General features: G+C 39.6%; 1 protein-coding gene across 1 annotated transcript in view; it reads right to left on the bottom strand.

The window, feature by feature from the left end:
- si:ch1073-280e3.1 (complement C2) overlaps positions 1–11377 on the bottom strand; it is a 38023-nt gene extending 26646 nt beyond the window's left edge. Inside the window, exons 1-7 of the mRNA XM_059514966.1 lie at positions 11258–11377; positions 9853–10074; positions 1645–1881; positions 1236–1421; positions 628–801; positions 456–554; positions 214–347 (exon numbers count right to left, since the gene is read on the bottom strand). Of these exons, the coding sequence (XP_059370949.1) occupies positions 214–347; positions 456–554; positions 628–801; positions 1236–1421; positions 1645–1881; positions 9853–10074; positions 11258–11315 (1110 nt within the window). The 5' untranslated portion in view covers positions 11316–11377. The remainder of the gene's footprint in view (positions 1–213; positions 348–455; positions 555–627; positions 802–1235; positions 1422–1644; positions 1882–9852; positions 10075–11257) is intronic.
- Positions 11378–12071: the final 694 nt, after the last annotated feature.

Raw genomic sequence — 12071 nt, 5'->3', positions numbered from 1 at the left:
ATTTTATTTTCTAAATTGTGCATTAAAAATGGCAACATCAAACCAGCCACCTCCCATAGTCCCAAATGTGTATAAAACCAAATGGATTTTTTTAAATAGCTTAGATCTCTTTTGGGTTTTCTACTACATATTTCAGTAGGAGACAAATCATTTATGTTACAAGTCGTAATACTCGGGGTTCCCTTTAAATTTTCAAGTTTTACAAATACAAACCTTCTGGACAAGTTGAATAGTGGCATTTTTTGCTAAGTGAAAACTCTCCAGTGAAATGCTGGCTGATGTGTCCAAAAGGATGAAGACATTCAGACGTCCTTCTGCAACCCTGATAGTCCTGCCCAAAGCTTGCTCTAGTGATTAAACACAACCTAAGTAAACTACTACAATAATGAAGCAATGATGTAATGCTCATCACTTGTGCACAAGAAAATGATGTTTTACAAAAGTGCTCTTTTCACCTTTCTTTTTGAAGTCAGGGTGTGACACGTCCATGACCGCGGTCAGAGATCCTCCTAAGGCCTGAGCCACAGCATCTGGTTGATCATATGTGTACTGGGCTAAAAAAAACAAATGAGATATGTTTATGTTGTCTCAACTACATGCAAACAAACCTCTGTTTCTGTGACTGACCATAGCAGCGTGGTTCTGCTCCGCTCCATTCCCTTGAATCCAAACACTGTCTCTCAGAGGAGCCAAGCATATCCAGACCTGACTGACACAGATAGTGCACTTTGTCTCCGATATGAAAGCGTTCCCCAGAACGTAAGGCTCCTGGAGGTGTGCCTGGGTTTTTGCAGTCCTCCGCTGGAACAATGATGAATATATTTATCAATTATATACTATATATTTTTATATGGAAACGATGCATTTTTCAGTAAGGATTCAAGTTTAGGTATATTACGTAAGATTATGAAGAATATGGTCATGAGAATAATTGCTTTATATGTACTAATAAATAAATATGTTAATCATAGGCCTGCTAATAAGCAACTAGTTAATAGTGAGAATTGCAAAAGTGTTACTGTTTTATTAGTCATTAGAATATCTTTACTTTAGCTTCCTGCAGTCACTCATTGTAAGTTTCGTTTAGACAACTAGGTGGCTACATCACAGTGAAAATATACATAACTGGAAATTAGAGAGCTGTACTATTGGAAAACAGAAATATAAATCTCATCGCAGGTAGTCCATTGAAAGTAATGCAACTTCAGATACTGACAAGCAGTATAAATGCTTACACTGGTCATCACAAACGGGTGTAGTACCGGTCCATCCACCCCACTGAGTGCAGTTTCTCTCAGCAGATCCAGTCAAAACAAATCCTTCATGACAAGAAAATGTCTGCTTTTCTCCAATCTTGAACCACTGTGTCCTGGGCCAGAACTGCCCGTTGTCAAGCTGAAGTTGAGCAGGGCAAAGGATCTCTGAGAGTCAAACAGAGACATGAGTGCTTTAAGTAGAAGTCAAAATTTGTTGGGATTTTCACACTTAAATAAGTTCAAACTTGGTTTAACATTATGTTTCACACTGTTCTATCTTTAGCCTGGATTAAATTCCAGTTTAACAATCATGTCTGTAATGACTGTATTATTGATCGAATAAATCAAGCCTATTTAAATAATGACTTAGATGTATATGAGAATATACCCTTGCACACAGCATCGCGTTTTCTCTGTCCATTTGGGAGGATCAGGGCTGACCATTCCCCATCTTTGTCACAGACTCTTTGCATTGCTGGAAAAGGGTAGTGTCCTGCTTTGCAGTGATAGGTCAGCACACTTCCCACCAGTCCCTCATTGGAGTAGGACACGCTACCTCCCTTTATGGACACATCCAAAGTGCAGTTCTTCGGTGTTTCCTCATAATCTCCATAATCATTGGTTTCTAAAATACACAGATGTGATTCATAGTGTTCAATCGAATAACCCAATAAATGTGCAATTCCTTGATCAAATCTCAATTCGGAACAATAACTATGAACCAGGTAAACTAGAAATTCATTTTGATGCTCTCCTTGTCCAAGGGATTCAAAAAGACTGGAGCAGTAAAGTCAAAAAGCAGAAGAATTCCATATGATATTATCATGATACTTGTGTCACAATACAATATTACTGCGATTTTAAATATATTGCAATATTCTGCAGTATATTGCGATATAACAGTGCAACTTGAAGTTGTGCAGACCCTTCAGCAACTGGGGCATTTGAAAGAAAATAACTGTTCAATTTAAATCAAATTAAATAAAACATGTAGTCTTACATCTATGGATGCACTGAAATGAAAATTCTGGGCCCGAAACGGAAAACGAATATTCTGGATTCACTTGGTAGAAAAACGAAAATGCTTTATAATGATTAATTATTATTTTATTTAATGATATAAAGTAATTTTGTAAGACTAAAAAATTTAACTCACAAGCCAATAAAGTTTTCACAGTTTTACTGAAAGTAACACAAAAAAACTGGACAGAATTTTTATTTACATTTGTAACACTTTATGTTACGTTACGTTATGTCACCAATTCACAATCTCAACAAATTAGAATACTTCAAGTCCAATAAAAAAAACAAAAAAAAAAAAAACATTTTAGTGAATTGTCGGCCTTCTGGAAAGCATGTTCATTTACTGTACATTTACACAGTACTTTTTGCTTTAATTGCTGCCTCAATTCAGCGTGTCATGGAGGTGATCAGTTTGTGGCACTGCTGAGGTGGAATGGAAGCCCAGGTTTCTTTGACAGTGGCCTTCAGCTCATCTGCATTGTTTGGTCTCTTGTTTCTCATCTTCCTCTTGACAATAGCCCATAGATTCTCTCTGGGGTTCAGGTCTGGTGAGTTTGCTGACCAGTCTAGCACACCAACACCATGGTCTTTTTACCAACTTGTGGTGCTTTTGGCAGTGTGGGCAGGTGCCAAATCTTGCTGGAAAATGAAATCAGCATCTTCAAAAAGCTGGTCAGCAGAAGGAAGCATGAAGTTCTCCAAGATTTCTTGGTAAACGGGTGCAGCACTTTGGTTTTCAAAAAACACAATGGACCAATACCAGCAGATGACACTGCACCCCAAATCATCACAGACTGTGGAAACTTAACACTGGACTTCAAGCATCTTGTGCTAAGAGCTTCATCATCCTTCCTCCAGACTCTAGGACCTTGGTTTCCAAATGAAATACAAAACTTGATCTCATCTAAAAAAAAAGGACTTTGGACCAACTTGGCAACAGTCCAGTTATTCTTCTTAGTAGCCCAGGTAAGACACCTCTGATGTTGTCTGTGGTTCAGTAAATCTCTTGACACATCTGTGTGTGGTGGCTCTTGATGTCTTGACCCCAGCCTCAGTCCATTCTTTGTGAAGTTCACCCAAATTCTTGAATTGATTTTGCTTGATAATCCTCATAAGGCTGTGGTTCTCTTGGTTGGTTGTGCATCTTTTTCCTTCCAGTCAACTTTCTGTTAACATGCTTGGATACAGCACTCTGTGAACAGCCAGCTTCTTTGGCAATGAATGTTTGAAAACTTAAATGTTTGAAACCTTAGCAGGTGTTTGATTTGATTAGCTGATTGGCATGTTACCATACTCTAATTTGTTGAGATTGGTGGGTTTTTGTTAAATGTGGGCCAAAATCATCACAATTAAAAGAACCAAAGACTTAAACTACTTCAGTCTGTGTGCACTGAATTTATTTAATACATACACGAGTTTCACAATTTGAGTTGAATTAATAAAATAATTTAACTTTTCCACAACATTCTTATTTATTGAGCTGCACCTGTACGTATTAACTTCCTTATATGCAGATTTGAACTGCTTTGTTGAACAATGGTTAAGCAGGATTTGAACTGGAGCTCCTCACCTCTCAAGTACCTCTCCATACACCATGAGCTACTGAACAAACCTTCCATCTCTGAAAACCCATAGATATGAAACTGGATATGTGCGATGCTAACGTTCAAAAGCATCAGTTTTCAAATCTCCCAGCATATTAATATTGTTTTGAAGTCAGAACATGATATTGTTCAAGTAATTTTGTTCAAGTCACTTTATTAATCGAAATTCTGTAAATTTGTGTGAAAAGGAATAAAAGGTTTAAGAGTTTTACTGCCTCTAGTGTTCATTTAATTTGGAAACTGCAGTGATATGTACTTATTGGAACATATTACCCATCTCGCTAAAAAAGCCGCTGGTAAAATTTCCTAATCTGTCAGGCAAGGGCAAATCTACTGATTTGAAATGGGTTTGATATTTAAGATATGGATTAGAGGATTTTCGGGATTCCAATCAGTATAAAAATTCAACAATAGTAATCTTGGTATTAGATAGCAGTACATTTTTATTTCATCATAATATATGAAAACAAATATTTTATACTTACTCCCTGGTCTAACAAGACGCAACACGATAAGCGAAACAGCGACAGAACATAAAACACATAATAAAAGAATATAAAAATACAAAAAATACAAATAAGTAGACAAGGAATGACAATATACAAATTGACAATTGTAGGCAGGTATATTACAAAAATGCAGTTATGTATGTACATGTATATTATGTGCAAAATTTAAGTGTATACTAAGTATGTGTGTTAGATAAATTAAGTGTATGTGTATATAAATATAAAGTGTAGTGTGTTCAGTGTGTTCAGTGTGTATCAGCTGTTCATAAGATGGATTGCCTGAGGGAAGAAACTGTTCCTGTGTCTGGTCGTTCTGGTGCTCAGTGCTCTGTAGCGTCGACCAGATTGCAACAGTTCAAAGAGGGAGTGTGCTGGATGTGAGGGGTCCAGAGTGATTTTAACAGCCCTTTTGCTCACTCTGGATAAGTACAGTTCTTGAATAGATGGGAGAGTTGAACCGATGATTCGCTCAGCAGTCTGGACTACCCTCTGTAGTCTTCTGAGGTCAGATTTAGAAGCTGAGCTGAACCAAACAGTTACTGAAGTGCAGAGGATGGATTCGATGATGGTGGAGTAGAACTGTTTCAGCAGATCCTGTGGCAGGTTAAACTTCCTCAGCTGGCGAAGGAAGTACAACCTCTGCTGGGCCTTTTTCACAATGGAGTCAATGTGAATGTCCCACTTCAGGTCCTGAGAGATAGTGGTGCCCAGGAACCTGAATGACTCCACTGCAGTCACAGTGCTGTTCATGATGGTGAGTGCGGGGAGTGCAGGGTGGTTTCTCCTGAAGTCCACAGTCATCTCCACTGTTTTGAGCGTGTTAAGCTCCAGGTTGTTGAGAGTGCACCAGACAGCCAGCTCTTTAACCTCCTGTCTGTAAGCAGACTCGTCACCGTCCTGAATGAGGTCGATGAGTGTGGTGTCATCTGCAAACTTCAGGAGCTTGACAGAGGGGTCCTTAGATGTGCAGTCATTAGTGTACAGGGAGAAGAGCAGTGGGGAGAGAACGCAGCCCTGGGGAGCTCCGGTGCTGATTGTACGGGTGCTGGATGTGTATTTTCCCAGCCTCACTAGCTGCTGCCTGTCTGTCAGGAAGCTGTTGATCCACTGACAGACGGAGGTGGGCATGGAGAGCTGAGTTAGTTTGGGCAGGAGGAGGTTTGGCATGATCGTATTAAAAGCCAAGCTGAAGTCCACAAACAGGATCCTCACATAGGTCCCCGGTCTGTTTAGGTGTTGCAGAACATAATGCAGTCCAATGTTTACTGCATCGTCCACAGACCTGTTTGCTCTGTAGGCAAACTGAAGAGGATCCAGCAAGGGTCCAGTGATGTCCTTCAGGTGGGCCAGCACCAGTTTTTTAAATGACTTCATGACTACGGATGTTAAAGCCACAGGCCTGTAGTCATTTAGTCCTGTAATTTTGGATTTCTTTGGGAGGGGGATGATGGTGGAGCGTTTGAAGCATGAAGGGACTTCACACAGTTCCAGCGATCTGTTCAAGATCTTTGTGAAGATGGGGGCCAGCTGGTCAGCACAGGATTTCAGACAGGCTGGTGTAACACAATCTGGGCCTGGTGCTTTTTTCCTTTTCTGCTTCCGGAAGACCTGGCGCACCGCATCCTCGCTGATCTGTATTGCAGGTGTGGGGGAGAGGGGGGATGCAGGAGGTGTGAATGGTGAGAGCGCTTGATTGGAGAGGTGTTCAGGGTGGGTTGCAGGAGCTGTTAATGGTGTGAACGGTTGTGTTGAGAGGCATTCAGGGTTGGTTGCAGGAGTTGTTATTGGTGTGAACGGTTGTGTGGAGAGGTGTTCAGGGCTGGTGATGGGTGTTCTTTCAAACCTGCAGTAAAACTCGTTCAGATCGTCTGCCAGTCGTTGATTCTCCACAGTCCTGGGGGGTGGTGTCTTGTAATTGGTGATCTTCTTTAGACTTTTCCACACTGATGCTGAGTCGTTGGAAGTGAACTGAGTCCTTATTTTTCAGAATAATTCCTCTTTGCCACTCTGATCTCCTTTTCCAGTGTGTATTTAGCCTGTTTATACAAGACATTGTCCCCCTTCCTGTAAGCATCTTCTTTGGCCTGACGGAGCTGTCTGAGTTTTGCAGTGAACCACGGTTTGTCATTGTTGTAATTTAGTTGAGTCTTGGTAGGAATACATATATCCTCACAGAAACTGATATATGATGTTACGGTCTCTGTGAGTTCGTCCAGATCGGTGGCAGCAGCTTCAAAAACACTCCAATCAGTGAGGTCAAAACAAGATTGTAAATCCTGCTCTGCTTCATTAGTCCATCTTTTTACAGTCCTTAATACAGGTTTAGCTGATTTTAGTTTCTGCCTGTAGGTCGGTATAAGATGAACCAGAAGGTGATCAGAACGTCCCAAAGCTGCTCGTGGAACAGAGTGATATGCATCCTTTATTGTGGTGTAACAGTGATCCAATATATTACTGTCTCTGGTGGGACATGTAACATGCTGTCTGTATTTTGGCAGTTCACGGGAGAGATTGGCTTTATTAAAGTCCCCGAGAATGATTAAAACAGAGTCCGGGTGTTGTTGTTCTATCTCTGTGATGTGCTCAGCGAGTTTCTGTAAAGCCAGACTTACTTGCGCTTGCGGAGGGATGTAAACACTAACCAGAATGAGCGAGTGAAACTCCCGCGGTGAATAGAACGGCTTGCAGTTGACAAACTGCATTTCTAGATCAGGACAGCACATCTTCTTTAACACAGTTACATCTGTACACCACCGTTCATTGATGTAAAAGCATGTCCTGCCGCCGCGCGATTTCCCCGTTGATTCTGCGTCGCGATCCGCTCTAAACAGCTGAAAGCCCGGCAGATGGAGCGCACTGTCCGGTATGGCGTCATTCAGCCAGGTTTCCGTGAAACACAGAGCAGCAGAGTGTGTGAAATCCTTATTTTTCCGAGAAAGCAGAAGGAGTTCGTCCGTTTTGTTGGGTAGAGAGCGTAGATTTGCCAGATGGATGCTAGGCAACGGCGTTCGAAATCCGCGCTTCCTGAGTCTGACGAGCACTCCCGCTCGCTTTCCCCGCCTGCGCGTCCTGAAGCGTTTGATCAGTGCCGCTGCTCCTCCGATAACAATATTTAGTAAAACGTCTGAATAATTGAAATCCGGAAAAACATCTTGTGGTGCGTTCTGCCGAATGTTCAGCAGTTCATCCCTGGTGAAACTGATTGCAGGAATATAACTAAAAACAGGACAAACTAACAAAAAGACAAAAACATATGCAGAGCACGTCACGGAGGCAGCCATCCTGTACCGGCGCCAAGTCAATAATATCAATAATATCACAGCCATTTAGAAAAGCACGTGAGCAGTCTCTCTCTCTGCAGGCACACTATACTTGCAACAAATGGATAAGTACATAATCTAATATCTAATCACAAATATTAAACCATTTTAACAAGATTAAAATTACAACCCGAATTCCGGAAAAGTTGGGACGTTTTTTAAATTTGAATAAAATGAAAACTAAAATACTTTCAAATCACATGAGCCAATATTTTATTCACAATACAACATAGATAACATAGCAAATGTTTAAACTGAGAAAGTTTACAATTTTATGCACAAAATGAGCTCATTTCAATTTTGATTTCTGCTACAGGTCTCAAAATAGTTGGGACGGGGCATGTTTACCATGGTGTAGCATCTCCTTTTCTTTTCAAAACAGTTTGAAGACATCTGGGCATTGAGGCTATGAGTTGCTGGAGTTTTGCTGTTGGAATTTGGTCCCATTCTTGCCTTATATAGATTTCCAGCTGCTGAGGAGTTCGTGGTCGTCTTTGATGTATTTTTCGTTTAATGATGCGCCAAATATTCTCTATAGGTGAAAGATCTGGACTGCAGGCAGGCCAGGTTAGCACCCGGACTCTTCTACGACGAAGCCATGCTGTTGTTATAGCTGCAGTATGTGGTTTTGCATTGTCCTGCTGAAATAAACAAGGCCTTCCCTGAAATAGACGTTGTTTGGAGGGAAGCATATGTTGCTCTAAAACCTTTATATACCTTTCAGCATTCACAGAGCCTTCCAAAACATGCAAGCTGCCCATACCGTATGCACTTATGCACCCCCATACCATCAGAGATGCTGGCTTTTGAACTGAACGCTGATAACATGCTGGAAGGTCTCCCTCCTCTTTAGCCCAGAGGACAATGCGTCCGTGATTTCCAACAAGAATGTCAAATTTGGACTCGTCTGACCATAAAACACTATTCCACTTTGAAATAGTCCATTTTAAATGAGCCTTGGCCCACAGGACACGACGGCGCTTCTGGACCATGTTCACATATGGCTTCCTTTTTGCATGATAGAGCTTTAGTTGGCATCTGCTGATGGCACGGCGGATTGTGTTTACCGACAGTGGTTTCTGAAAGTATTCCTGGGCCCATTTAGTAATGTCATTGACACAATCATGCCGATGAGTGATGCAGTGTCGTCTGAGAGCCCGAAGACCACGGGCATCCAATAAAGGTCTCCGGCCTTGTCCCTTACGCACAGAGATTTCTCCAGTTTCTCTGAATCTTTTGATGATGTTATGCACTGTAGATGATGAGATTTGCAAAGCCTTTGCAATTTGACATTGAGGAACATTGTTTTTAAAGTTTTCCACAATTTTTTTACGCAGTCTTTCACAGATTGGAGAGCCTCTGCCCATCTTTACTTCTGAGAGACTCTGCTTCTCTAAGACAAAGCTTTTATAGCTAATCATGTTACAGACCTGATATCAATTAACTTAATTAATCACTAGATGTTCTCCCAGCTGAATCTTTTCAAAACTGCTTGCTTTTTTAGCCATTTGTTGCCCCCGTGCCAACTTTTTTGAGACCTGTAGCAGGCATTAAATTTTAAATGAGCTAATTAAGTGGATAAAAGTGTAAAATTTCTCAGTTTAAACATTTGCTACGTTATCTATGTTCTATTGTGAATAAAATATTGGCTCATGTGATTTGAAATTCCTTTAGTTTTCATTTTATTAAAATTTAAAAAACGTCCCAACTTTTCCGGAATTCGGGTTGTACATACTAAGTAACTGATCCAATCTTTGTCAAGGAATACACTTGTTTGTTTACACGTTGTTCACTGTTAACGTTCATGTTACTATTTTAAAAATGTCCTTTGGTATGGTTTCTTTCAGAGATGAAGAGAATAATGTGCACTATGTGCACAGATTATCTCTGTGTAATCTATGCTGCAGAATAAAAGGTAACCAAATAATGTTAACCACCGAAGTTTAATACCATTTAGGCAAAAGTTGGCACTTTCAAAAATGGCTGCTGCTGGTGATTTGCGTGGCATGCATTCAGCCAATCAGCATACACTTACGTCACTGGTACTTCTTAATGTGCCAAAAAGCGGTGCGTTTCTGCCAATAATTTTAGGAACTATGAAAACGCTCTTTGGATGCAAAAGCCCCTTAAAGAAGATCACCTTCACATTTGACCCTGGATACTTTAGGCTTCCATTGTCCATCAGAGCTGCAGACTTTTTGGGTGATTGGATAAGGTTCAAATCCATCTCTGCAGCGATAAATTAGCAGACTTCCTACAGCTCCACCATTGGAATACTCCACCATGCCTCCAGTGATGGACTCAGATGTGTTGCAGTTTTTGGGTACGTTCTCTTCATAATCATAGTCATATTGTGATTGCACTGAAACAGAAATATTCAATTTGATTAACCTTAACATTTGATTATTTCAGATCTGAAATTCATTGTGTCTCAAAGCTAATGTCAGTAGTAGAAGCACAATGCTGATAACCACACCTGATGCAAACAGAATACATATTTCAAAGTAGAATAACTGATTTTTCAGAGAAACACGTATGTGCACTTAGCATGTTTCCTAAATAGCTGCAAACATATTATGGTATTTTTATGCAAAGTTGTCAAAAAAGACATTAGGTTTTTAGATAAAGAGTGAATATATAGTAGTCAACATTTGAAGTGGGTCAAACCCTTTCTCCTAAGTTGTCCTTAACCTAAAACTGAAATGCGTTAGGACAACTTTGATGAAGCTTTTTGGTCCACTTCAAATGTTGACTTCTGCATTTTGCTTTCTTGTGACACAGCAAGTCAAGTATTGAAGAGTGTGCATGCACAAGAGATCTGAAGAAAGCTGCTTACTGACCTGTATAAATGGAGAATACTCTGCTAACAGTGCCTGAAAATGTAAATGCCACTTTCTTGTTTAAAGGCACTTTTTTGCTACGAGGATTTCTGGTGTGCATGTAAATGTAGTAATTTACACAGAGTTACAGAATATCCACTTAAATTTAGTCACTGGATGCGGTGAGGTTATTCATTGGAATATTTGTCAGATTGATTTAAACCAGAAACTCTAGTGTTTGTAATACTTTTTAAACAGATTAATAAAAGAACCAGCTCATAAGCAAATTGCTATTGACATTACAGATGCACAGATAACATTGCATGTTTGATTTCAGCCCTGAAGAATCACTCCCACTGAAAAGCAGTTCTGGAAACAACAGTGTAATCTGTTACTTGCCACTTATGAATCACATCAGAAATATGTAAATATATGCCCACCAACCAACTTGTTAATTGAATTTTAAGAATCATTTTTATATTTCATAATCCAAAACAAAATAAAGCAGTGCTTTTCTAGTAAGTGCCTCAACCAAATGATTAATTCGTTACAGAAATGTACAGGAAATGTCTTACAGAAATAATTCTTAATATAATAACAGCCACAAAGGGATATAACCTGTTTTGTCAGGCCACAGATCATCTTCTAACATAGATGCACAAATTTTGCCTTCTTGCTTAGTGACCTACAATTTGAAAACCTGTTTGTAACCTTAAATGCACTTACCTTCACATACAGAAATGTACATGAAAAAAGTGACAAAGCACACAGTGGCGTAGTACATGCTGACGTGATGTGTGCTGGTTTAACTCTCTGATAGAGGTGAAATACCAATATGAACCTTTGTAACATGTATTTGAGGAGTGATTAAACATTAACATTTTTAACGCAATTCTGGGAAACTACTATGCACTAATCAATTTCAGTAAGTCTTAAGGTGGAAGTGTCTAATTTCTGTCCCACTGAACAGAAGTTTCAAAGATATATTGAATAAATCACTGTTTATTAAGGAAAATCCTTAAGCAAGGCAAGGTAGTTAAAAAATTAGCAAATGTTGTGCAATACTTTTTCAAAACAAAATAATTAATGTAAATACCAGTAGTTGATGGCAACAATCAAAGGAGGGAGGAAGACTGTGTGTTTGTCGTAGATAAGGAAGAACAAGACCAAGAACATGTACTTGTTAATGGAATGATAAAGAGGGAAGCAAAGACTTCAACCCAATTTGAGCAGATTCTCCTAATTCCACCTTAATAAGGACGACTATGTTTCAATCATTGAAAGAGTTCTGTATGCAATTGATTCAATTCAAAGAGGATATTGTTTTTTCCAAATTGTTTACCAAAGTTTGCTTAATAGTTGGTACACTGTCCTAAATCTCTAAACACAAAATGCAAAACTAACAAAAACAAACACTACTTATAGTTCTCTGCTGTTAGGCAAGGAAATTATTACAAAACACAAGATTTCAAAAATACTGAATTTTGGAAATACTGTAAATGACATCTGTGAGATTTAAAGGCCTCTTCAAAGCCCTCGC

This window comes from Carassius carassius, chromosome 28, assembly GCF_963082965.1.
Source record: "Carassius carassius chromosome 28, fCarCar2.1, whole genome shotgun sequence".
NCBI classification, from domain to species: domain Eukaryota; kingdom Metazoa; phylum Chordata; class Actinopteri; order Cypriniformes; family Cyprinidae; genus Carassius; species Carassius carassius.
Note: the sequence above shows the minus strand (reverse complement) of the source record. Positions and strands in the feature narration are given on the sequence as shown.